The 27,997-nt window shown below is 44.7% G+C and overlaps 1 protein-coding gene across 2 annotated transcripts; it reads left to right on the top strand.

The window, feature by feature from the left end:
• The first annotated feature begins 2 nt into the window (after window positions 1-2).
• Window positions 3-27,991, top strand: STX5 (syntaxin 5). Of its 2 annotated transcripts, XM_055415704.2 has the most exons (11): window positions 3-138; window positions 802-1,045; window positions 2,030-2,100; window positions 2,265-2,320; window positions 2,462-2,532; window positions 8,584-8,700; window positions 8,778-8,834; window positions 8,993-9,074; window positions 9,545-9,651; window positions 9,820-9,941; window positions 27,258-27,991. In XM_055415704.2, exons 2-11 carry the CDS (start codon window positions 821-823, stop codon window positions 27,415-27,417), a joined length of 1,068 nt encoding a protein of 355 aa, XP_055271679.1. In that variant the 5' UTR covers window positions 3-138; window positions 802-820; the 3' UTR covers window positions 27,418-27,991. The 2 variants fall into 2 exon arrangements, with proteins under 2 accessions (XP_055271679.1, XP_055271680.1); XM_055415705.2 differs by lacking the exon at window positions 3-138 and having other exon boundaries at window positions 147-1,045.
• The last annotated feature ends 6 nt before the right edge of the window (window positions 27,992-27,997 follow it).

Raw genomic sequence — 27,997 nt, forward strand, 5'->3', positions numbered from 1 at the left:
GGGGGTGGGGTTACGTGTGGGTGACGTGGCGGCTTCCAGTCTTTGGTCCGGTTTCGGCGGCTTCGGCTCCATGGGGAGGAGGCGGTGACGATCTGGGAGACTGTAGCAGTGGCGGCGGCGGCAGGCGGCAGAAAGGAGGTAGGACTCGGTAGGGTCTGACTGCCGTGCCTGCTCTGGGCTGCTCTTTCCGGGGAGGGCGCCGGGCGGGGGGAAGGGAACCAGGGACAAGCGGGCAAGTCCTGCCGGCCCGGCTCGGAGTGAGCGAATACCTCGCCGTCCAATCAGAAAAGCCCTCTTAAGAGTGACGTCGGTATTAGCTAATCAGTGTTTGCAGACTTCCAGAAGGTGGGACTTGGGCGAGGCGAGGGTGGGACTTCCTGCTTCAAATAAACACCTAGAGATTTTCCCCCCCTCTGAGGTGGTCCGTCACCGTTTCTCCCTGAGGAGTAGGAGAAACCCGTGGATACGCGAGGGCCCAGTTAGGGTCTGGGGCAGTTGCACGGGACGGGCTGGAGCCTCAGGGCCACAGGACCTGGCTCTGGCCCTGTCTCTACTTCAGGGCCCCGGCCCGCGCTGTGGCCGCCGGAACCAAGTTGGAAGAGGAGTCTGAAGAGGGTGACGGCTTGGGCCGCAGAAGAAGCAGGATCCTGTCAGCTGCGGGCCGGTCCCGGGATCCGCGGGTGGCTTCGAGCTCGAAACTCCGTGCCAAGTGCAGAGGGGCCCCGAAGAACTGCTGGTTGGGGCGGGGGATTGGTGGAGAAGGAGGCTGCCTGGGGAATGACACTCTCCCCTCCACCACAGTCCGAGGTTATGCGTCTCAATGATCCCGCGGAAACGCTACGGATCTAAGAACACGGATCAGGGTGTCTACCTGGGTCTCTCAAAGACACAGGTCCTGTTCCCTGCAACTGCTGGCAGTAGCAGCAGCGACATCGCCCCTCTGCCCCCCCCAGTGGCCCTGGTCCCTCCCCCTCCCGACACCATGTCCTGCCGGGATCGGACTCAGGAGTTCCTGTCAGCCTGCAAGTCCCTGCAGAGCCGTCAGGTAAGGACCTGGACTGGAAGAGGCAGAGTGAGTCTTACTCAAACCTGGGAGAGGGGCTGCTCCAGCACCGTTGATTGAACTAATTCTTGGGGGAGCCTGATGGAGACCTGGTCCAGCTTGGGATGGTAGGATCTAACAAGCAGCAGAGAAAAGGTGGGCTAGCTAATCTAGAGGCAAGGATCCAGACTTTGTTGTTGTTTTATTTAATCAGGAATCTAGGGTTGCTATTCTGGAACGAATATCTCAGGGTGAGAAATGTTTACAGTATATTTGGTTTGGATAAGGAACAGGTTCTAGAAAGAGCCTTTTTTAGCTCAGAGACAAACGCTTTAAATTCTCATTCCAGTATAATTCTACCAAGTTTGCGTTGTGACGACAGGAAAGTTAATCTAGTTGGACCTCAGTTTTTATATCTGTAAAATGAAAGAAACTTTCCAAATAAAGTAATTTTAATAAAAATCACTTGGGAGTGCTTTTTTAAAAAATTAGATTGCTTCGTTTTGGTCCAGATTTTCTGAATCCAAGTGGAAACTGAGTTACTGTGATTTTAAATATTTTTACTGCTCAGTTCTTGTTTGCAGTTGCTCTTCTATATCATTTCCAAGAGCTTCCTGTTTATCCTCTCAATTCCCCAGTTGGAGGAATAGAATGGTAAAACTAGTTACCATTTATTTAGTGCTTATCATGGATCTGGTATTTGGCTAAAATAATTTATAGCCCCTATGTTTTTTAATCTTAGCAACAACAAAATGAAATGTGTAGAACTGTCTCCATTGTACACAAGAGGAAACAGATTGAGAGTGGTTTAAGTCACTTGTCCCCAGCCCCCCTTCTAGTAAGTGGCGGCATCAGGTTTTGTGTGGCCTGTCCAGTAGAGGGTGCCGCTAGTGCTAGAGGGCGGGTTTAGAGGATGCCTGGGGAATAGTGAAAGCTGACAATGGGAAGGAAAAACAGAATGTTTTACTTTTTGACGTTGCCTTTCAGAATGGAATCCAGACAAACAAGCCGGCTCTGCGTGCTGTCCGGCAGCGCAGTGAATTTACCCTCATGGCCAAGTGAGTTGGGAGAAGTTATATGGTGGGTTGGCCAGTGTCTGAGGAGAGGTAGTCTTGCCTGTGGTGACCTTGGTCGCAAGGACTGGGATTGGTTGTGCTGGTGCTAAGGTGGGAAAGGCCCTCTCCTTCCCTTCCACAGTGTTCTCACTTGTGCTCATTTGCAGGCGCATTGGGAAAGACCTCAGCAACACATTTGCCAAGCTGGAGAAGCTGACAATCTGTGAGTGTTCCTGAACCTTTCAGAGCTGGGACAGTGAACACCAGAGGGCTCAACACCATACTCAACACCAGACTCAACACCATTCTATCTTGAGTCTGGTCTCCGACCTCACCTGTGGTGGCTTCTTGTTTGTCTCTGCAGTGGCAAAGCGCAAGTCCCTCTTTGATGATAAGGCAGTGGAAATTGAGGAGCTAACTTATATCATCAAACAGGTGAGCGACTAGCAATCAGGAGAGTCGGGCATTCCAGTTGCATCACTTCCATCTTTTTCCCTTACTCTAGAGTCTCAGAGCAAGTTTCTCTAGCCAACTCCAAACATCCTACTCCTCTGTTGTGTCAGTGGTCATCTACTATGTACAAAGCACTGTGCTGGACACTTAACACACAAGCATTATGAGGCAGATACCAGCCTTTTTAAGCGTCTTTTAATTTCATGGCTGCAATCAGTATCTGCAGTGATTTTGGAGCCCAAAAAAATAAAGTCTGACACTGTTTCCACTGTTTTCCCATCTATTTCCCATAAAGTGATGGGACCAGATGCCATGATCTTTGTTTCCTGAATGTTGAGCTTCAAGCCAAACTTTTCACTCTCCTCTTTCACTTTCATCAAGAGGCTTTTGAATTCCTCTTCACTTTCTGCCATAAGGGTGGTGTCATCTGCATATCTGAGGTTATTGATATTTCTCCCAGCAGTCTTGATTCCAGCTTGTGCTTCTTCCAGCCCAGCGTTCCTCATGATGTACTCTGCATATAAGTTAAATAAGCAAGGTGACAATATACAGCCTTGACATACTCCTTTTCCTATTTGGAACCAGTCTGTTGTTCCATGTACAGTTCTGACTGTTGCTTCCTGACCTGCATACAGGTTTCTCAAGAGACAGGTCAGGTGGTCTGGTATTCCCATCTCTTTCAGAATGTTCCACAGTTTATTGTGATCCACACAGTCAAAGGCTTTGGCATAGTCAATGAAGCAGAAATAGATGTTTTTCTGGAACTCTCTTGCTTTCTCCATGATCCAGCGGATGCTGGCAATTTGATCTCTGGTGCCTCTGCCTTTTCTAAAACCTGCTTGAACATCTGGGAGGTCACGGCTCATATATTGCTGAAGCCTGGCTTGGAGAATTTTGATCGTGACTTTACTAGCGTGTGAGATGAGTGCAACTGTGTGGTAGTTTGAGCATTCTTTGGCATTCCCTTTCTTTGGGATTGGAATGAAGACTGACCTTTTCCAGTCCTGTGGCCACTGCTGAGTTTTCCAAATTTGCTGGCATATTGAGTGCAGCACTTTCACAGCATCCTCTTTCAAGGTTTGAAATAGCTTAACTGGAATTCTATCACCTCCACTAGCTTTGTTCGTAGTGAGACACACACTGATCTCCCTTACCTTGCTCTATTTTCTTGTTTATAGCACTTGATACATGGCAAGCCACTCCAGTACTCTTGCCTAGAAAATCCCATGGATGGAGGAGCCTGGTAGGCTGCAGTCCATGGGGTCGCTATGGGTCGGACACGACTGAGCGACTTCACTTTCACTTTTCACTTTCACACATTGGAGAAGGAAATGGCAACCCACTCCAGTGTTCTTGCCTGGAGAATCCCAGGGACGGCGGAGCCTGGTGGGCTTCCGTCTGTGGGGTCACACAGAGTCGGACACGACTGAAGTGACTTAGCAGCAGCAGCAGCAGCACTTGATACATTCTAACAGTCTCTATAAAGCTTGTGTCTATTGTTTGTTTCCTCCCACTTACCTCATCCACATCAAGAAAAAAGAAAATAACAAATGGGAATGCCACAAGAGCAGAAATTTTTCTTTCTCTTTGTTCTCGGATGTATCCCAGACACCTGTGACAGTATCTGGTATGTAGTGCTCAATTGTTCAGTCGTGTCTGTCTCCTTGCAACCACATGAACTGTAGCCCACCAGGCTCCTCTGTCCATGGATTTCTTCAGGCAAGAATACTGGGAAATGGGTTGCCATTTCCTACTCTGGTGGATCTTCCCAACCCAGGGATCGAACCTGTGTCTCTTGTGTCTCCTGCATTGGTAGGCAGATTCTTTACAACTGTGCCACCTGGGAATCCCCTGGCATGTAGTCGTTGCTCAATACTTGTTGATCAAATGAGTGATTGGCAGCAGATGAGGCTGAAAAATCCGTAGGGTCACTAAGGGTCGGACACGACTGAGCGACTTCACTTTCACTTTTCCCACATTGGAGAAGGAAATGGCAACCCACTCCAGTGTTCTTGCCTGGAGAATGACTGAAGTGACTTAGCAGCAGCAGCAGCAGCTGGTTGTAAAGACCATTGTGGGGCTTGCAAAGGAGTGTAGAATCACTCTGAATGTGTGGGCTGCAAAGATGATTAGAACCTGAATTCCAGTTCTGTCTACAAGACACTGGTATAGCACCTCTAACGATATGATTTGTTTCTTTCGCAGGATAATGTAATAAGGATAACATGAGAAATTGAATGTCTGTGGGAGGAAAAAAAACACCCTGGAGCCTGAATGGGCAGAGAGGCGAGGGTAGAGGCTTGTGCAGTTGTCCGGTATGAAGATGATTATGGCAGAGGCCAAAGGGCAGACACATTGAAGAGATGCTGTGCTGAATGGGAGAGGGTTCCATTAACTATTGGGGTGTTAATGACTCTTTTTTTAAAATATTTATGTGTTTGGCTGCATTGGCTCTTCGTTGTGTCACATGGGACCTTCACTGCGTCATGGGGATCTTTCCTTGCAGCGCACTGATTCTCTAGTTATGGCGTGTGTGCTCAGTAGTTGTGGCATCTTGATTTAGTTGCTTCAGACCATTTGGGATCTTAGTTTGTTTACCGAGGATTGAACCCAAGTCCCCAGCTTTGCAAGGCAGATTCTTAACCACTGGACCACCAGGGAAGTCCCTGTTGGAGCATTATTGCATGGGTTGGAGAAGACTCTTGAGAGTCCCTTATACTGCAAGGAGATCCAACCAGTCCATTCTAAAGGAGATCAATCCTGGATGTTCATTGGAGGGACTGATGCTAAAGCTGAAACTGCAATACTTTGGCCACCTCATGCGACGAGTTGACTCACTGGAAAAGTCTCTGATTCTGGGAAAGGTTGGGGGCGGGAGGAGAAGGGGACGACCAAGAATGAGATGGCTGGATGGCATCACTGACTCTGTGGACATGAGTTTGAGTGTACTCCAGGAGTTGGTGATAGACAGGGAGGCCTGGCATGCTGTAATTCATGGGGTCGCGGAGAGTCGGACACGACTGAGCGACTGAACTGAACTGAATCACTGAATGGATTGAGACAGACCTCAAATCCCAGGCTCACCACTTATGATATGATGTTGGGTAAGCTACCTTATCCTGGAGAAGGAAACGGAAAGATCCCCTAGAGAAGCAAATGGCAACCCACTCCAGTATTCTTGCCTGGAAAATCACATGGATGGGGGAGCCTGGCAGGCTATACCCCTTTTAAAGAAAAAGGCGATGATAACAGTACCCACCTTGAAGGGTTGTTGTGAGGCTTCATTGGTTTATTTTTTCAGTCCCTCACATTACTGAGTGACTTTTGGCTGCCTGGTTCTGGGGATACAACAACAAAGAATACCCATGTGATCCCTGCCTTTGGGAACTTCCTTTCCAAGTGGGTGAACCAAACAGTATGTGCTGCTGCTGCTGCTAAGTTGCCTCAGTCGTGTCTGACTCTGTGCGACCCCGTAGACGGCAGCCAGGCTCCCCTGTCCCTGGGACTCTCCAGGCAAGAACACTAGTGTGGGTTGCCATTTCCTTCTCCAATGCATGAAAGTGAAAAGTGAAAGTGAAGTCGCTCAGTCGTGTCTGACTCTTAGCGACCCCATGGACTGCAGCCTACTAGGCTCTTCTGTCCATGGGATTTTCCAGGCAAGAGTACTGGAGTAGGGTGCCATTGCCTTCTCCAAAACAGTATATAAGTAAACAGAAAATACAATTTCAGGTGATGGGACATCCTATTAAGTAAGGAGAGTGAGCTCCTCAGGTTATGGGCCACTTTATATGGGGTGATCTGGGATGGCCTAGCTGAGGAAGGGACATGAAGACCTGAATGGTAAGGAAAAAATCGGTCATCCAAAGATCGGAGGGGGCACATTCTAGAAAGTGGGAGTAGCAAAGGGAGAGGCCTTGAGGCCTGAGTGACTTTGATACATTTGACATTTGTGGAAGAGACCAGTGTGGCTGCAGCACAGCCAGTGAGAAGGAGGCCGGGGTGGGGTAAGGCCAGAGGCGTGGACAGACCAAGACCGTCTAGCTGTGTAAGCTCGGTGAGGAAAGTGGATTCTTTTCTAGATTTAGTGGGAAGCTCTTAGATTTTAAGAGTGGGGATGACATACATGCCCTGTTTTGGATTTGGAGGATCACTCTGGTTGTTGTGTGGAAAATGGCTTGCTGGGGGCAGACTCTGAAAGGAAGGTCACTTAGGAGGCTCTGGGCGATTTTCGAGAGGACAGTTTGGACTAGAGTGGCTTTGTTAGAGAAGAAAACGAGTGGACATATTCAGAGTGTGTGTTGGAATCAGCTGGGTTCTTTGTGGGTTCCTTGTAGATTAAGGGAAGGGAGGAATTGAAGATGACTTGCTAAGTTTTTGGTCTGAGCAGCTCGTGAATGGTAGTGCCATTTACCAAAATGGCACAGAGGAAGGTGGAATAGCTTTTCAGGGCAGGTGGGGGATAAAGAGTTGCTTTCTGTGTTAAGTTGAAGAGAAAGTCATAAGCTGCTTAGCGAGTTGTGTGGTGCACGGTAATCAAACCCAGGGCTGCTGTTCTGTTCACAAAGTCTGAATACATAGTAAACGTTCAGGAAGGTTGTCATTGCGCTGTGGCATGTAGGTTGCGTTAAGGAGTTGTCAGTATGTGACTTAAAAGCTTTTAGCTTGGCCACCTAAGTGGGAAGTAGTGGCATTTTCTGAGCTCCTGGTAGAGGAGATTTTATGGGGGGAACCCTGGAATACAGTTTTGGATACATGGCTGTCAGCAGCAGAAATTGTCTAGGGGACTCGAGAATCCTTGGGGCTTGGGTACTAATTCAGGGGACTGTTGGAGGGATTCTGGAAGTTGCCTGATCTAGTGTTTTTTAGCCTATGTTTTGAACTGTTTGTGGCCCCTTCCCCTCCTGCTCCTCTCTCTCCTCTGGTCCTGCCCTGGGCCTAGCTGCTCTGGGGCAAGCTTTCTCCGCCACTCCCGGTCAGGCCTTCATCTCCCTCATCTTATGAGGCCCTCAGCAGGCAGGATTGGGAAAGCAGAAGATCCACTGGTCTCTTGTAGAAAGCCTGGCTGTGCTACTAACTCATTTATAAAGTTCGACGAGTCACACCTTTCACTGTTTTGCAATAGTAACTTAAAATATATTAATTAAAATTATTTAAATATTAATTTGAAATATATGTGTGTGTGTATGTGAGTCGCTCAGTCGTGTCCAATTCTTTGCAACCCCATGGACTGTATAAGTCTACCAGGCTCCTCTGTCCATGGAATCCTCCAGGCAAGAGTACTGGCGTGGTAGCTATTCCCTTCTCCAGATGTTCCTGACCCAGGGATTGAACCTTGGTGTCTTGCATCCTTACCGTCTGAGCCACCAGGGAGGCCCATATGTATGTTATTTGGCTGCACTGGGTCTTAGTTGCAGCATGCAAATTCATTGCAGTTCAAGATTCATTCTTCAGTCTTCATTGCAACACACGGGATCTTTACTTGTGGTGTGTGGGATCTAGTTCCCTGACCAGGGATTGAACCCGGGCCCCCTGCACTGGGAATGCAGAGTCTTAGTCACTGGACCCTCAGGGAAGTCCCTGCAGTAGTAATTTTTTAAAATGAATTGTGTATATAAAAACCTTTTCATTGATGTTTCTAGGACTCCTCCCATCTCCTGAGTACAGCACAGATGTTTTGTTGGTCAGCATGCTCTGGGTCTGAGTGAGATTCTGGCCTTTTAAGGGGTTCTGTGATCATGAGCAGGGCCTCACAGTAGTGGGTAGGGCAGAAGGCTGGAGGGAGTAAACAACTCAGTTCTTTACAAATGGACGAGGTCATATTTCACCTCTTTCTGGCTCTACTCTGCAGGGACTGAGCCAGAGCAACCTCCAGAGGTTGGACTGTACCCGCAGGCCTTTCTGGTCTGACTGAGACAGCATCACCCCTGCTAGTATGTTCATCCTGTCATCCCTGCCAGAGATGTCCATGTGGGAGAGATACTGGCTGAGGAACCCCCGGTTGATATTCATTTTTTCTGTTGGCTTTTTCACCAGGACATCAATAGCCTCAACAAACAAATCGCCCAGCTTCAGGACTTCGTGAGGGCCAAGGGCAGCCAGAGCGGCCGGCACCTGCAAACCCATTCCAACACCATCGTGGTCTCCCTGCAGGTGGGACCAGGGAGACGGGGCGGCAGAAGGGAGGAGGTGTTGTCTTGTCTGGCTGACCCTCTCTCCTCCTCTTCCAGTCGAAACTGGCCTCCATGTCCAACGACTTCAAGTCAGTTTTAGAAGTGAGGACAGAGGTGAGAAGAAGCTGTGTAGGAGGGATAGGAATCTGGGCATGAGGGCCCCAGAGGGCCGTGGGAAGGGCAAGGGCAACAGGGTCACGGACACCAGGAGGAATCTAATGTGCCCACTTTCCAGAGGCCTCAGGACCTTTGCATTTCTTCCCCAAACCCAGAACCTGAAGCAGCAGCGGAGCCGGCGGGAGCAGTTCTCCCGGGCACCTGTATCAGCCCTGCCCCTTGCCCCCAACCACCTGGGTAAGTCACAGGCAATTCAGGGAGCCCTGAGGGGTAAGGCATAGTGACTCTGGGTCTGAGGGTATCTTCCTAAGGCAGGGATTGGGTAGGAGAGCGGAGGGTCAAGGAAGTTGCTAGGCTTTCTCAGAGGTCACTCCTGATGCCTGGGATCTATGATCTGCACCTAGTCTCCAGCATTCTCCCTGTTGAGGGTGAATCCAGTCATGTTCAAAAGGATGAATTTTCTAGTATTTTTGGTCCACTTGGTCATCATATTCAGTCTGTCATTTCATTTTCAAAACCACCCTTTGAGAAAACAACTATCATTATCCCCCATTTTACAGGTGAGGAAACTGAGGCTCAGAGAGGTTAAATGACTTGTCCAGGGTCACAAGGCTAGTAAGTGCCAGAGCTGGGATTCAAATCCAGACCATATGTTCTTTGAACCTTTTGACTGTTAAGAAGTGCCATGTCCTCTTTCTTCCCCCCAGGGGGCGGTGCTGTGGTTTTGGGGGCGGAGTCCCGAGCCTCTGGGGATGTGGCCATTGACATGATGGATTCTAGGACCAGCCAGCAGCTGCAGCTCATTGACGAGCAGGTACCCACGCTCTGAGGCAGGGAGGGGTTGCTCCCCTGTTTTCTTGTGTGGTCACAAGCAAGTGTTTGGAATATGCCATGGGTGGAATGGCAAACTGGAAAGTCCCGAAGAGGCAGGACCCACCCTCAGAAGCTCCTGGTGTTCATGTACGCTCTCTCTCCTCTGAAGGATTCTTATATCCAGAGCCGGGCAGACACCATGCAGAACATTGAGTCCACAATTGTTGAGCTGGGCTCCATCTTCCAGCAGCTGGCACACATGGTTAAGGAACAGGAAGAAACCATTCAGAGGTAAGACACTTTCTCTCTTTAACTTCAAAACCAGGAGCCTTGTCTTCCCTGTGGATTGGCATCCTAGGGGTCCCCAGGGACAGCTTAATGCCCTTTGGAAAAGAAGAGTGAATCCTGTCCACACATAAGGTCCAGTTCACCTGTCTCCATCCACACCACAAGTATTAATTGAGCACCTGTTCCATGTCAGGCACTGTCATAGGTGCTGGGGATACGCTGATGAGTAAAAGTTAAGTCTGTTCTGTGGAACTTACTTTGTAGTATGAAATTTGATAGCATGAGTAAGGACAACTTTAAAAAGAATTGAGAATAAACTTTCAGGTGATGACAAGGGCTAATACTGAAAATTAGGATGCAGTGTTGAGGAAGTGATGGAGGAGGAATATCAGATTGGGTGGCAGGGCAGGCTGTTCTGAAGGCTTCCTATTTAAGCAGAGACATGAATGACAAGAGGGATCCAACCATGCAAAGGAAAGGGTAAGAGTAGTCTAGGCAGTGCGGACAGCCAGAACAGAGGCCATACGATGGGACAGTCTTACTTTATTAAAGAATCAAAAAGGCCAGTGGAGCTGGAAAGCAGTGAACAGGAAGAGAGAAGTGCAGGATGAGACTGGAGGGAGGCAGGCAGAGCCAACCCACAGGAAGGCCTCTCTGCTCCCCTGGTGCCCTTGCTACTGCATAAGGGATTTTATCTGCTCCTGTTCTTTAGCACTTGGCATTCAGTCAGTCATAGAGATACAGCCAAAGACAAAAGAGACAAAGATCCCTGCCCTCGTGAAATGTACATCATAGTAGGGCAGATAATTTAGAATATGTGTAATAAGTGAATGGTCCAGTATATATTTTTGACCAGTGATAAATCCATAAATAAAAGTAGAGTAGGGTAAACTAATCAGGAGTTCTAGGTTTGGAGGAGCAAGCTGTAATTTTAAATAGGATGGCTGTGGTAGGCCCTATTAATAAGATGACATCCTCCCAAAACTGGGGGACGGTGAGGGAGTTTGCTGTATGCATAGATGGAGACGAGTACCAGGCAGAGGGAAGAACCTATGTCAAGGCCTTCAGGCAAGAATATGTCTGTTGAGTTAAAGGATAGCAAGGAAGCCACTGCATCTGGGGCCAAGGGAGAGGAGGTTAGAGGGGAGATGGGAGACCAGATCAGGTGGGGCCTTTTAAAGCCAATGTGAAAAGTAAAAGTTGCTCAGTCATGTCTGACTCTTTGCGACCCCATGGACTATACAGTCCTTGGAATTCTCCAGGCCAGAATACTGGAGTGGGTAACCTTTCCCTTCTCCAGGGGATCTTCCCAACCCAGGGATCGAACCCAGGTCTCCCACACTGCAAGTGGATTCTTTACCCATTGAGCCACAGGGAAGCCCAAATGGGGAGCCATTGCAGGGTATTGATTGATTTGATTGATTGGCCATGCTAGGTTTTCATTGCTGCAAGCAGACTTTCTCTAGTTGTGGCAAGCAGGTAGCTTCTCTCTGTGTTTTGGAGCAGTGGCTATAGGGCGTGCAAGCTCAGTAGTTGTGACGCATGGGCTCAGTTGCCCTGTGGTGTGTGGAATCTTCCCAGACTAGGGATTGAACCCGTGTCCGCTGCCTTGGCAGGTGGATTGAACCACCAGGGAAGTCCTATTGTAGGGTTTTGGTGGAAGGTTATACTATCTGACGTCTATTTTATTTTTTTTTATTTATGTTTTGGGTTGCACTGCATAGCTTGTGGGATCTTAATTTCTTGACGAGGGACACTGCATGGAAGTGCCAAGTCCTAACTACTGGACTTCCAAGGGATTCCCTCCCCTGGGAAGTCCCTCCTACTTGTATTTTAAAAGGATCATTTGATTGCCATAGTCAGAACAGATTGTAAAGGCCTATACACACAGGGAGATGAGTTCAGAGGCCTTTGCAGTAGTCCAGGCAGGAGGTAGTGATAGTTGGGGCCAAGGTTGAATGAGTAGTAGTTGCATTCTGGATATATTTTGGAGGTAGAACCAACAGGATCAGTTACCTGATGAACTGAATGCAAGGTATGAGAGAAAAAGAGTTTATGATAACTCCAGGTTTTTGATGTGAGCGATCGAAGGGATTCATGTCCTTTACTTGAAATAAACAAAGCTAGTTATTCAAGACAGAGCAGATTTGGGGCAAAATAAGTTGTGTTGGACGTGTTGTCCAACAAGAAGTGGACAGTTGTCTGTTAGACATCTAAGTGGAAATAGTGAACAGGCTGATAGATGTAAGGAGTTGAAAAGACAGGTGTGGGCCAAAAATGGGCAGAATTGAACTTTGAAACTAGGCCAAGGGAATTCTAAGAAAGAGGAGGATCAAGCACTGAGTCTCAAAGGCTATTTCTGGAATCAAGTCTCAGTCCCAGGAGAGGGCACTGAACAGGAGCACAGCTTGTGAGATAGGAAGAAAAATAAATGGAGATGATGTCCTGGGAGTCAGGAGAAGAAAGTAAGTCAGGGAAAGAGTGATCAGTTGTGACAGATTTTGCTGAGAGCTGAGAATTTAATTAGCCTGTTTAGTTCATTAATATTTAGTGTAATATTTGCTAAGGTTGGATTTAGGTCTACCATTTTACTGTTCTTTTGTTTTTCCCTTCTCTCTTTTTTTTTTTGTTCCTCCTCCTTTCCTGTATTGAACAGTTGCAAAAAAAAATTTTTTTAAATTCCATATAAATTTGTTGGTATTTTAGCTATATATAATTGGTTTTTTTTTATTTTAGTGGTTGCTATAGGGATTATAATATAATAGCAGATTATAATACGCTTCATTAACTCTTCCCAGTCTGCTTCATACAAAATGTGAGAACTTTTCAACCCCCCTCCTTCATCTTTTATGCTCTAGTTGTCACATTTGTTGTATCTACATAACTTTATAAATCCCACAATACCATAGTATAATTTTTATCTTAAAGAAATTAGAGGAAAAGGTAGTATTTTGTGTTACTCATATATTTACTCTTTGCATTATTCTTCATTTCTTCCTGAATGCCCAGTGTCCATCTGGCATCACTTCCCTTAAACCTGGAGAATTTTCTTTAGTACCTTTTTTTAAAATTTATTTTTATTTTTGGTTGTGCTGGGTCTTTGTTGCTGAGTGTAGACTTTCTCTGATTGTACTGAGTGGGAGCTGCTCTCTAGCTGTGGCGCTCAGGCTCTTGTTGCAGAGCCTGGGGCTCTAGGGTGCTTGTGCTCAGTAGTTGGGGCTCACGGGCTTTAGAGCCTGTGGGCTTAGTAGTTGCAAGCACAGGCTTAGTTGCCCCAAGGCATGGGGAATCTTCCTGGACCAGGGATCGAACAATCAAATCATAAGCAGGCAGTATGGATTCTTAACCCCTAGACCACTAAAGAAGTCTTCTTTAGTACTTTTTATAGTGCATATCTACTAATGACAAATTCTTTTATCTAAAATTTCACCCATATTTTTGAAGAATAGTTTCTCTTCTTAAAGTGCTTTAAATATATCATTCTACTGTCTCTTGGCCTCTCGTTCCTAATGAGAAGTCAGTGGTAATTCTAACTTTTGTATGTAATCTCTGGCTGCTTCTGCTTTTCAATTTTTTTTTTTCTTTTGTGTGGTTTTTAAGCAGTTGATCACTTATGTACCTAGATGTGGTTTCCTTTGAATTTATGCTGCTTGGGGTTCTCTGAGCTTCCTGAATCTGTAAATTTATGTCTTTCACAAAGTTTAGGAAATATTTCACCATTATTTCTTTCGAAATTTTTTCTACCTCTTTCTCTGTCTTCTTCCAGGAATATATATGTATACATATGTACAATCAACTGTAGGAATTTCTTGGTGGTTCATTGGTTAGGACTCTGTGCTTTCACTGTTGAAGGCCTGGGCTTGATCCCTGGTGGAAGAACTAAAATCCCACAAGCAGTGCGAAGTGGCTCCCCAAAAAATCCACTGTAACTATATATTTATTTTGTTGAGATATATGTACATATATATATCTCAACAAATTTCATCTTATTAAGATACATTTAATGTCAGCTGTCCCTACATTATCAAGGACAAAGTTGATCATTTGATTAAGGTGGTAATAAGTCATCTCTGTTTAAGAGTATATTTCTTCTTTGTAGTCAGCAAATGATTTTTTGCATATCCTGTTCCCCAAGCCCCTTTAACCTGTTTTTAGGAGCCAGTTATGATGCTTATCTGGTCTGAATCAATTTATCTAATTCAGGTGCATTTTCTTTCTGTAAACAAAAGCTTTTCTTTATTAACTGCATGAGCTGAAGTTCATCTTAATCAGACTGGATAAAACCTTAATTATTTTCCTGTATTTTCAGAGTAGGTAGTTTGTGGAGCAGGTGCCAACATAGAGACTAAGGAGGCTTTAATTCTTGTTTTAATTCTTCCTTCTTTTTGATTATCATTATGGCCTTAAGGTTTTTATTTATGTTTTGTGTTACAATTAGTTAGGATAATGACTATTTTCAGTGTTCAGATTGTTCCCTATTTGTCCAGTGAAAGACAAGAGGTTTTTGTTTTGTTTTTTTTTTTTAAAGAATGGGAGAAAATAAATGTATGTTTGTATTGTATTGGGAATGATCCAACAGAGAAATAAAAATTGATATTATAACAGGAAGGGGGAAAAATTCTTAAAGTTTATGTCCTGGAGCAGGTGAGAAGAAGTGGGAGCCAGTGCATGAGTAGAAGACTTGAATTTAAGATGAGCTGGTAATAGCCGGGCAGAGAAGGCAATGGCACCCCACTCCAGTGTTCTTGCCTGGAGAATCCCAGGTATGGGGGAGCCTGGTGGGCTGCCATCTACGGGGTTGCATAGAGTCGGACATGACTGAAGCGACTTGGCAGCAGCAACAGCAGTGATAGCTGGGAAAGCGGACGTTTTCTGCTCCCCCCTGAAGGGAGGGACCAAGATAACGGAACTCAGCACTGTATCAATGGCTGGTGCTCAACACCTACTAGTTGAATAAATAAACGTCCTTTTAACCATTGTTTGCCAAGGCTGAATGTTCATAGGAACCCCCTATAGAGCTTATAAAAAATGAGTATCTTACCAGCCAGTGACTGGCAGCATCTGCATAAGGCAGGGCCTGGCAACTAACCAGACCAGGGGCCAGCCACGCCTACTGGACCACCTATGCCTAGTCATCCCCATCACAACAGAGGGGCCCACACAACATGGGGGAGCCCTGGAGCATACAGCTCTGGTAATCAAGGGATGGGATGCAAGGACAACTCCTACAAAAGGCCATTTCTCTAAGGTCAAGAAACAACCAACCTGCCAGATACATGGAAATAGAAACAGCAAATTGGACGAAGTGAGGTTACAGAGGAGCTTGTTCCAATCAAAGGGACAAGACCCCAGAAGAAAAACTAAGTGAAGTGGAGATTGGTGAACTCCCTGATAGAGTTGAAGGTAATGATCATAAAGATGAAAGAACTCCAAAGAAAAATGGATGAACACAGTGAGAAGTTTAACAAAGAGTTAGAAGATACAACGAAAAACCAAACAGATGAACATAACTGAAATGAAAAATACACTAGAAGAAATCAACAGTAGATTAAATGACATAGAGGAATGGATCAGTGAGTTGGAAGATAGAGTAGTAGAAATCACTGAAACTAAAAAGAAAGAAAAAAGTGAGCACAGTTTAAGAGATTTCTAGGGCTTCAAGTGTGCTAACGTCTGCATTATAGGGCTTCCAGAGAAGGGAAAAAGAGACAGAGACCATATTTAGAGATATAATTGCTGAAAGCTTTCCTGACCTGGTAAAAGGAATAGACATCCAAGTCCAGGAAGCCCAGAGAGTCCCAAATAGGATCAACTTCAGAGAGGACCACAACAAGACACATTGTAATTAAAACGGCAAAAATTAAAGACACAGAGAGAATATTAAAAACTGCAAGGGGAGACTTCCCTGGTAGTTCAGTGGCTCGAAAGATAAGAACACCTGAATGTGTAAAGGAAATATTAAGAGGCATAAAGAGAGAAATTGACATAAAGGGAAGAATTGATTAGTAGGAGACTTTAATATTCCATTTATATTAATGGACACATCAGACAAGAAGTCAATAATGTGTCATTTAGGCACTGGCCCTAAATGACACACTAGACTAAATGGTCTTATATAGAGAACAATTCTCCAAAAGCAGCAGAATACAAATTCTTTTCAAGTGCATATGGGACATTTTCCAGGACATACTACATGCTAGGCCACAAAATGTGCATGTGTACTAAGTCACTTCAGTCACGTCTGACTCTTTGTGACCCTATGGACTGAAGCCTGCCATGCTCCTCTGTCCATGGAGTCTCCAGGCAAGAATACTGGAATGGGTTGTGATAGGACACAAAACAAGTCTCAGTAAATTTAAGAAAATTGAAATCATAGCAAGCATCTTTTCCAGCCACAGTGCTGTAAGAGTGGAAATCAACTATAAGAAGAAAACTGCAAAAAACACAAACAAGTGGAGGCTAAAAAATATGTTGCTAAACAAACAGTGGATCACTGAAGAAATGAAAGGAGAAATAAAAATTACTTGGAGACAAATGAAAATGAAAACAATCCAAAATATGTGGGACTTCCCTGCAACAGCAGTTCTAAGAAGGATGTTTATAGCATAGAAGCCTGCTTCAGGAAATAAAAACCTCAACTGAACAACCTACCCTTACACCCGAAGGAACTAGGAAAAGAACAAATCCAAAGTTAGTATAGAAAAGAAGTAATAAAAATTAGAGCAGAAATAAGTGAAATATAGAAAAGATCAATGAAACTAAGAAGAGATAGACAAGAGTGATAAACCTTTAGCCAGACTTATCAAGAAGAAAAAAGAGAGGGCCTAAGACAATAAAAATCAGAAACGAAAAAGGAAAAATTATAACTGATACTGCTGCTGCTGCTAAGTCGCTTCAGTCGTGTCCGACTCTGTGCGACCCCACAGACGGCAGCCCACCAGGCTCCCCCGTCCCTGGGATTCTCCAGGCAAGAATACTACAGAAATACAAAGAATCAAAAGAGATTACTATGGAAAACTATATGTGAATAACATGGACAACCCAGAAGCAATGGACAAATTCCTAGATATGTTTAATCTCCCAAGATGAACTAGGAAGAAATAGAAGATATGAACAGATGAATTATCAGTAATGAAATTGAATCAGTAATTTAAAAAATTTTTATTTGCTTAGCTTTGGCTATGCTGGGTCATCATTGCTGTGGGTGGGCTTTCTCTAGTTGTGGCGAGCAAGGGCTACTTTCTCTCTGCAGTGTGAAGGCTTCTCACTGCAATGATTTTTCTTGTTGCAGAGCATGGGCTCTAGAGGCTGCAAGCTTCAATAGTTGTGGTACACTGGCTTAGTTGCCCTGCAGCATGTGAAATTTTCCCAGACCAGGGATTGAACCCATGTCCCCTGCATTGGCAGGTAGATTCTTTCCACTGGACCATCAGGGAAGTCCTGAATCAGTAATTTTTAAAAACTTCCAACAAAAGTCCAGGACCAGATGGCTTCACAGGTGAATTCTACCAAATGTTTAGAGAAGAGTTAATACCTATCCTTTTCAAATTATTTCAGAGAACTGCAGAGGAGGAAATGATTCTAAACTGATTCTACAAACCCAGCATCACCCTGACACCAAACCAAAGATATCACAAAAAAAAAAAATTTACAGGCCAGTATCACTGATAAAATGTAGATGCAAAAATCCTCAACATAATATCAGCAGACTGAATCCAACAATGTATTAAAAACACATATCATGATCAAGTGGGAATATTTATTCCAGTGATGCAGGGATTTTCAGTATCTACAAACCCATCAATGTGATATACTACATTAAATAAATTGAAGAAAAAATATATGATCATTGCAGTAGAGGCAAATAAAAGATTTTGACAAAATGCAACATCCATTTATGATAAAAAAAAAACTCTACACAAAGTGGGCATAGAAGGAATATACCTCAGCATAACAAAGGCCATATATGATAAGCCCACAGTTAACACCATACTCAGTGGTGAAAAGCTGAAAGCATTTCCTTGAAATCAGCTACAAGAATGCTCATTCTCAACATTATATTACCCAACATAGTATTGGAAGTTCCAGCCACAGCAATCAGAAGAAGAAAAAGAAATGAATCCAGATTGTAAAGGAAGAAGTAAAACTGTCACTGTTTGCAGATGACACGATTCCATACATAGAAAATCCAAAAACCTACTAGCGCTCATCAATAAATTCAGTAAAGTTGAAGGATACAAAAGTAATTCAGAGAAATCTGTTTCATTTTATCTACTAGTAACAAACTATTAAGAGAAATGAAAGAAACTCATTTACAGTCACGTCAAAGAGAGTACTAAGGAATAAATTTCAAGGCAGTAAAAGAAGAGTACTTGGAAAACTGTAAGACACTCATGAAAGAAACTGAGGAGGACACAAATAGAAATGATATACCATGTTCTTGATTGGAAGAATTAGTATCATTAAAATGACTGTACTGCTCAAGGCAATCTACAGATTCAGTGCAATCCCTATCAAAATACTAATGGCATCTTTCATAGACTAGAGCAAGTCATTTTAAAATTTGTATGGAAACACAGAAGACTCACAGTATCCAAAACAGTCTTGAGAAAGAACAGAGCTTGAGCTGTCATGCTCCCCGTCCTCAGATTGCACTACAAAGCTACTGCTGTAACTTTGATTACTATTAGAACAGTATGGTATGGTACTGAAACAAAAATGGGCTTCCCCAGTGCCTCAGTGGTAAAGAATCCACCTACAAGGCAGGAGGCAAATGAAATGCTGGTTGGACCCCTGGGTTGGGAAGACCCCCTGAAGGTGGAAATGGCAACCCACTCCAGTATTCTTGCCTGGAAAATCCCCTGGACAGAGGAGCCTGTCGGGCTACAGTCCATAAGGTCACAAAGAGTCGAATGCAACTGAACACACCCTGTGAAACAAAACAGACGTGAATGAAACAGAATGAGAGCCCAGAAATAAACGCACATACTTATGGTCAGTTAATCAATGACAAAGGAAGTATGAATATACAGGTAAAGAGACAGTCTCTTTAATGAGTAGTGCTGAGGAAACTGGATAGCTGCATGTAACGGAATGAAATTAGAGCATTTTCTCATACCATAAAGTAAACTCCAAGTGTGGGAACTCCCTGGTGGTCTAGCAGTTAGGACTCTGCACTTACATTGCCAGGGGCTGGGGTTTGATCCTGGTCAAGGAACTAAGGTCCTGGAAGCCACAAGATGTGTCAACAAAAAAAGTAAACCCAAAGTGGATTAAAGACCTAAATGTAAGGCCAGAAACCATAAAAATTCCTAGAAGAAAACACAGGCAGAATACTCTTTGACATAAACCAAAGCAATAGTTTTTTGCATCCATATCCTAAAGCAAACAAAACCGAAAGTAAACAAATGGGATCTAATCAAAGTTTTGCACAGCACAGAAAACCATTGACAAAACAAAAAGATAGCCTACTGACTGGGAGAATATATTTGCCAATAATACAACTGATGGGTTAACATACAAAATGTATAAATAGCTCATGCACCTCAACATCAAAAAATCAAGCAACCTGATTAAAAAAAGGAGCAGAGGGACTTCCTTGGCAGTCAAGTGGTTAAGACTCCACACTCCAAGGCATAAGGTACAGTTCGATCCCTGGTTGGGGAACTGGGATCCCGCATGCCGCATAGGGCGGCCAAAAAGAAAAAGAGCAGACGACTTAAATGGATATGTTTCCAAAGAAAACATACAGGTGGCCAGCAGGCACCCGAAAAGATGCTTAACATCATTAATCATTAGAGACATGCAAATCAGAACTACAATAAGACATCACCTCATACCTGTCAGAGTGGCTGTCATCAAAAAGACCACAAATAAACTGTAGCAAGGGTAATGAAGGAAAGGGAACCCTTGTGCACCATTGGTGGGAATGTAAGCTGGTGCAGCCAGTGTGGAGAACAGGGAGGTTCCTCAAAAAAGTAAACATAGAACAACCCTATTGTCCAGCAATTCCACTCCTGGGTATATATCCAGAGAAAATGAAAACACTAGTTTGATAGATACATTCACCCCAGTGTTCACAGCAGCACTATTTAGAATAGCCAAGATACAGACGCAGTCTAAGTATCCATCAACTGATGAATGGATAAGGAAATGCGGTAGGTGTGTACAATGGAATACTCTCAACCATGAAAAAAAATGTTGCCATTTGCAACAACTGTTGCAACAGTGAATAGATTTGAAGTGCAATCTATGGGGTCGCAAGATGGCAGCCCAGCAGGCTCCGCCGTCCATGGGATTTTTCAGGCAAGAGTACTGGAGTGGGCTGCCATTGCCTTCTCCAGCAGCAGGCTTAGTGAAATAAGTCAGAGGAAGACAGATTCTATATGATGATCACTAAATGTGGAATCTGAAAAATAAGACAAATTAATGAATATGACAAAAAAGAAACTGACTCAGATATAAGGAACAATTTAGTGGTTAACAGTGGGGAGGGGCACCATGGGGGTGGAGGATTAAGAGGCACAGGCGACTCTGTATAAAATAAATAAGCTACTAGGATATATTGTACAGTTCAGGGAATATAACCGATATTTTATAATATCGGTAAATGGAGTATAACCTTTAAAAATTGTGACTCACTGTGTGGTACATCTCAAACATATAATATTTTAAATCAGCATCAATTTTATATAGAGGACAAACTAGTGGTTACTGATGGGGAGAGGGAAAGGAGAAGGGCAGAATAGGGGGAGGGGTTTAAGAGAAAAATTATATATAAAATAAGAGATAAGAATGTATTTTACAGCACTGGGAATATAGCCAACATTTTACAATAACTTTTTTATAAATTTTTTTAACTCTACTGAATTTCTTACAATATTGCTTTTGTCTTCTGTTTTGGTTTTTTGGCCACTAAGCACGTGGGATCCTAGCTCTCTGACCAGGGATCAAACCCACAGTCCCTGTGTTGGAACGCAAAGTCCTAACCACCAGGGAAGTTCCTATAATAACTTTAAATGCAGTATAACCTATAATAATTTTGTTTAACACCTGAAACTAATGTAATACCTTAAATCAGCTATACCTAATTATAAATGTGTATTTTTTCCTCTTAAAAAAAAATATGATGGTTCCTGGAAGTCCACTGCACCCACATCTGTGGAGTCAGAATCTCCAAGTGTGAGGCCAGGAACCTGTTTTTTCACCTTGGCCAGTTCTTCAGGCTACTTCAGTGTTCTCAGTTTGGCAAGAAGAAAGGCTTTTGGCAGAGGACCTCAAGAAGGGAAGTTGTGGGAGTTCTGAGTAGTCCGCAGGTTGACACACGCCCGCCCACTTGCTCTGCGGCCCTTGGGCAGCGCCCGGTCCTGGTGGTTCTTTGCTGTCCCAAAGCACCAGCAGAGTGCTTGGACTGGTGGTTGTTGATCCAGTGAAACTGGGTGAACACCTCCATTGTGTAAAGCGGATTTCCCAACACTGATCCATCAAGCAACCTTACGTATTCAATTGGGCAATTTAAAAGCACTGTGAAGACAGCTCTCTTGGTCCTAGAATCAGGAAGATTGACTGAGTCTTACCTGGTTCACCTGAGATCTAGGGAATCCCTGCTGCTGCTGCTGCTGCTAAGTCACTTCAGTCGTGTCCGACTCTGTGTGACCCCATAGACGGCAGCCCATCAGGCTCCCCCGTCCCTGGGATTCTCCAGGCAAGAACACTGGAGTGGGTTGCCATTTCCTTCTCCAATGTGTGAAAGTGAAAAGGGAAAGTGAAGTCGCTCAGTCATGTCTGACTCGTAGCGACCGCATGGACTGCAGCCTACCAGGCTCCTCCGTCCATGGGATTTTCTAGGCAAGAGTACTGGAGTGGCTTGCCGTTGCCTTCTCCGAGGGAATCCCTAGGTGAGTTAAACCATAAACACTAGAGCTCTTCAGGTGACAATGTATTTTGACTATTAAAATATTATAGATTCAAAAAATCAGATTTGTAAAAGATGTTTGTATTCTTTCCCCAGTGTATATGTTTAAAACTGTTAGAGTTAGGGACTTCCCTGGCGCTTCAGTGGCTAGGACTCCAAACTTCCCATTGGATTTGGTCCCTGGTTTGGGACCAAAGATCCTCCATGGTTGTGTGTGGGTGTGTGTGTTTGTACTAAGATCCTCCATGGGTATGTGTGGGTGTGTGTCCATGTCCGTCCCCCGTGTGTGTCTGTGTGTGTGTGCACGCTCTCAGTCATGTCTGACTCCTTTTGACCTTTTGGATTGTAGCCCACCAGGCTCCTCTGTCCATGGGATTTCCTGGGCAAGAATACTGGAGTGGGTTGCCATTTCCTCCTCCAGGGCATCTTCCCAACCCAGGAATCCAACCAGCATCTCCTGCATCTCCTGCCTGCATATTGGGCAGATTCTTTACCGATGAGCCATTGGAGAAACTTGGCAAAAAAAAACAGAAACCTGAAAGCCTTTTTTTTAAATATTTATTTATTATTGGATGCTTTGGGTCTTCATTGCAGCAGACAGGATCTTTCATTTAGATTCGGGGGCTCAGTACAGATGTGCTGGCTTAGTCACCCACGAAGTGAAAATGATAGTGCTAGTCGCTCAGTCATCTCCAACTCTTTGTGACTCCCATGGACTGTAGCCCACCAGGCTCCTCTGTCCATGGAATTCTCCAGTATTCTCCAGGCAGAATACTGGAGTGGGTTGCCATTCCCTCCTCCAGGGGCTCTTCCTGTCCCAGGGACTAAATCCAGGTCTCCAGCCCAGAGCATGTGGGATTCTTTAGTTTTCCGACCAGTGACAGAACCAGAGTCCTTGGCACTGACAACACAGAGTTCTAACCACTGGACCATCAGGGAATCCCCTGGAAGATGGGTCACTGGACCCCTAGGGAAGTCCCTGAAAGCCTTTTATAAACAAACAGAAAAACAGAATTACAGTATATATACAACTTGACAACTAATCTTCTTTGAAAGGGTGTCATAAGTATTTTTCCTTGTTAGTACTTATTTGTTCATTGGTTTGCTGCTGCTGCCAAGTCGCTTCAGTCGTGTCCAACTCTGTGCAACCCCACAGACGTCAGTCCACCAGGCTCCCCCATCCCTGGAATTCTCCAGGCAAGAACACTGGAGTGGGTTGCCATTTCCTTCTTCAATGCATGAAAGTGAAAAGTGAAAGTGAAGTCGCTCAGTCGTGTCTGACTCTTAGCGACCCCATGGACTGCAGCCCACCAGGCTCCTTTGTCCATGGGATTTTCCAGGCAAGAGTACTGGAGTGGGGTGCCATTGCCTTCTCTGGTTCATTGGTTTAGCAAACATTGGTTGTTGCTGCTTTGAGCCAGTCCTCCTGGATCTGGGGTGGGGAGAGAACACAGGAGGCGGTGAACCGGTGCTGGGTGCAGAGAATGAGATTTACCGCGGACATCTCTGACGAGCTCACACTTCAAGGGACAGCCGAGAGGCATGGTTTGATGCTCGGGAAAGAGAGGGCTAAGCTAGAGATAAAGGACATAGGAGTCAGCAGCTTCTTGGTGAAACCATGGAGGTCAATGAGACCACCCAGGGACAATGGGCAAAGTGAGAACAAGGCCCGAATAGATCCCCATGGATTCCAGATGTACCTGGTGAAGGAAAGAATCTGTCCAAGAGACTGATGTTTTAGGGAGATGAGAGAAAAAAGCAAAGAAATGTGTCCTTAGAAGCTGAGGTGGAAAGAATTTTAGGGAGGAAGGAGTGGTTATTTCTTGGTGCCCCTGAGAAAGAAATGTGAATTAAGGATCCTCAGGTGTTACTTGCATCAGGGGACTTGGATTAACTGGATCAGTGCCCGCAGGTTCAGTTGAGTGGCTCAGAAGCAATCCAGCAGTAGATTGAAACATAAAAGGAAAATAACAAGGGAGAGAAAATTTGTGTACAACGATATGAACAAGAAATTGAAATTCTGAAAGGATAATATTTTTACAATAGACACAGATACTCTTGTGTTTGCTTCCTGCAAATGCCAGAGGATCTGGATTTTAGCACTCTCCTGAGAAACCACTGATTTATTCCAGATTTCTTGCAGGAGACCCGGTTTGATTCCTCGGTAGGGAAGATCAGCTGGAGAAGGGATAGGCTACCCACGCCAGTATTCTTGGGCTTCCCTTGTGGCTCAGCTAGTAAAGAATCTGCCCGCAATGTGGGAGTTCTGGGTTCGATCCTTGGGTTGGGAAGATCCCCTGGAGAAGGGCAAGGATACCCACTGCAGTATTCTGGCCTGGAGAATTCCATGGACTGTATAGTCCATGGAGTCGAGAAGAGTTGGACACAGCTGACTTTCACCTTCTCCACCTGTAGTCTCCTGGGCCCCACCCTAGAATGTGAGACCTAAGAATTTGCCTACCCACCCCACCCCGCCCCCAGCTTTGTTGCTCAGGTTCTTGGATTTTAGTTCCCTGACCAGAGATCCAACCTCAGCAGTGAAAGCCCTTGAGTCCTAACCACTGGACTACCAGGGAATTTCCAAAATTTGCATTTTTGAGGAATTTCCTGGTGGTCCAGTGATTAAGACTCAGTGCTTTCACTGCTGTGGACCTGAGTTAGATCCCTGCATGGGAAACTAAGATTGCAAAAGCTACTCTGCACGGCAAAAAAAAAAGAACTTGCATTTTTGAGATGCTTAATAGGTGATTCTTATTTTTTCTAAGGTATAAAAACCACCACTGATCTAGAATTCCTTGTGTCACTCGGTCATTTTCCTTTTCCCTCCAACTTGTAGATTAAAAATTTTCAAACAGTAGAAAAGTTGGGAGGATAGCAGAAGGGACATCTGTAATGATTCACCTGGATTCACCAACTATTGACTTTTTATCACATTTACTTCCTCTCACCATTTTTTTTTTCCCTGAATCATTTAAAAGTAGATGCAGGGTCAGGGACCAGAGGGAAGTTCAAGAACGAGGGGACATATGTATATCTTTGGTTGATTCATGTTGATATACAGCAGAAATCACCACAACACTGTAATTAGCCTCCAATTAAAAATAAATAGGGACTTCCCTGGTGGCCCAGTGGCTAAGACTCTGCACTCCCAGAGCAGGGGGCCTGGGTTCAATCCCTCGTCGGGGATCTAGATCCCACATGCTGCCACTAAGACCTGGTGCAGCCAAGTAAATATTTAAAAATAAATAAAGAACAATAAATAAATAAAGAAGGCTGTGCGCATGTAAAAAAAAAAAAAGTAGGTGCAAACATCATGATAGTTTTTTCAAACATCATGTGTTATCCCCAGATACTTCAGCAAGCATCTGCCAAGAATACGTATTTCTCCTGAACAGCCACAATACCATTATCAAACCTAAGAAATTGAACACTTCTCCAACACAACCCAATAATCAATCCATACTCAAATTTCCCCAACTCTTCGAAAAAAAATTTAGCCTTTTCCTTTCAATTTAAGAGTTAGACAACATTCATACATTCAATTTCTGTGTCTCTTTAGTCTGCCTTTTTTAGTGTGTGTGATAATTTACTGTTTTTTTTTTTAAGAGACCAGTGCCTTTTATACAAAGTCATACACATATTTTTGTCCGATGTTTGTCCCTCTGATTAAGTTCAGTAGTTTCTGCCATCCCTGTAGGCAGTCATATCAGTAGACACTTGATGAGGTTATCTCTTTATTGGTGATACCCTATTTGGTCTCTTGTTCAAGGTGGTGACACTCAGACTTAAGTCATCAGTGGAGTGACACTTTGAGTCCCCTGTGCACTGTCTGTCCCTATGATTAAGTTCAGTACTTTTGGCCGGCTGTGTAGGTGATCACATCAGAAGGCACTTGATGAGGTTATCTCTTTATTGGCCCACTGGTGATCCTTGCCTGATTCGTTTGAGAGCATGTGTGTGCAAAATGGTCATTTTCTAATTTGCTCATTCCTTCTACGTTAATAAGCTTAAATTCTTCCATAAAGAAGGAACTTCCTCTTTTTAAAATTACTTTTGAGTGATAGTAACTTCTTCCCTTGTACTAGTTTTCATTCACGGACTCCCATTTAATATCTTTTATATGCCAGACTGCATTCATTGTTCTTCCATTTTTGTTAAGTGAAGCCCATTATAATTGTCAATATGAATGAGCTTTATTGGGTATGAGATGACAAGTGCATCCACACTGAGAAATGTAATTATACCAAAAACTAGGGAACCTGATACTTTAGCCTCTCTGACATTAATAGGGAGTCATGTAGAATCCAGGCTTCTGTATTTAGACAGAGAGTAGGTTGTCATACTCCTGACCACCTTACCAGGACCTTGGGCTTGCAGCCACTGGCCCAGCCTTTCCTCTCACTTTCTTCCTTGATTACCAGGCTCCACCAACTTTTCTGACCTCACAGCTCCCAAAGGTCCCTGCTCCCAGCGACTCCCTTTGCAAAGACCAGGGTTTATATTTGGTTTTTAGGATTGTATATGCAGATTAGCTGGGAAATGTTTGATTTTCCTCAGCAATGTCTCAAGAGATTGCCATTCTTCTGAGGACTTCTCTATACCCTGAGAGACATGTTCTAATTCAGGACTTTTCTCTTCCCTTGACTTGCTGTCCATATCATCAGGTTCTTCCTTTCTCACTTAGAATGAGGGTTTCCTGACCATGATTTTCTGTGACCTTTCCCCCCTTACTACAAATCAGTGCTGTTTATTAGAGGCTTCCCAGGTGGCCCTAGAGGCCTGCCCATGCAGGAGATGCAAGAGACACAGGTTGAAGCCCTGGGTTGGGGAGATGCCGTGGAGAAGGAGATGGCACCTGGCTCGAGTATTGCTGCCTGGAAAATCCCTTGGACAGAGGAGCCTGACTGACTTCAGTCCATGGGGTTGCAAAGAGTTGGACACAACTGAGCACACACTGTTAATTAGACAAAAATTAGTAAATACCAATGAGCAAAAAATTATATAGACATTTTGGATTCTCCTAATATGGGTTGGGCACTTTATATAACTCATTTAAGCCTGACAAGAAACCTAGGATTTGTGTTACCCTCGTTTTTTCTTCCTTTGCAGTTGAGGAAAATGAGACTTGAGGTTAAATGAGTGGCTTAGGTTCATTAGCTAATAAGTTGCAGAGCCAAGATTGTTTATATTACTCTTCCAGAGCTTTTTCCTCTATGTGTTCATGCTGAATTACTTCAGTTGTGTCTGACTCTGTGGGATCCATCCATGGACTATAGCCCGCCATGCTCCTCTATCCAAGGGACTTTTTAGGCAAAAATATATACATACATAAAAAATACAGTTCAACAGCATTCTTTTTAATCCGACATCCTTCTCTTTCCTCTCCTCCCGAAACCTATCCTCAGGATTGACGAGAATGTGCTGGGAGCCCAGCTGGACGTGGAGGCCGCCCACTCAGAGATCCTCAAGTACTTCCAGTCGGTCACCTCCAACCGGTGGCTCATGGTCAAAATCTTCCTCATCCTCATTGTCTTCTTCATCATCTTTGTGGTCTTCCTTGCCTGAACCCTCTCCACTCTGAGGCACTCCGTGGGGGTTTGGAACCCTTCTGGGAGGGCAGGTGGCCAGAGCTGCCACTGAGCCTGTGCAGGGTGCTTGGGAGAAGGGCCCTGTTTCCTTGGAACTGCTAAGAATGACCACTGCCCTCGGTCCCCCACTCCTTGCCTCTGGCCACCCAGCCCTCCCCTCACTACCCTCCAGCCCTTGAAACACATACGGTTCTGGATTTGGACTCTGCTGTGAAGTGGCTGGAAAGGAGCAGAGGCCAACTGAGGGGCTCGTCGGGGGAGATTGTCTCCACCAGGAGATTTTTATAAACCCTCCCCAGCCTGTCGCAAAGGGAACTTTGGCAGCAAGGGGAGATGATGCCTTTCCCCACCTTCCTGAGAGCGAGGAGAGGAAGTGAAACTGCCCCAGGGACCAACTTTCCCATCTGGGTTAGAATTTGACCTCTTCTTCCTCGGGAGCCCTGAGCCCCTCGGCGGCCGGCACAACCCCAGCTTTGGCTGCAGGTGACTCTGAATCTGCCAAACTTGCTGCAGCCCGTGTTCTCCCAATTACAGCAAGACTGTCAACCTCACTAGCC

Source organism: Moschus berezovskii, chromosome 25 (assembly GCF_049115385.1).
Source record: "Moschus berezovskii isolate FMDL1 chromosome 25, NW_MosBer_1.0, whole genome shotgun sequence".
NCBI classification, from domain to species: domain Eukaryota; kingdom Metazoa; phylum Chordata; class Mammalia; order Artiodactyla; family Moschidae; genus Moschus; species Moschus berezovskii.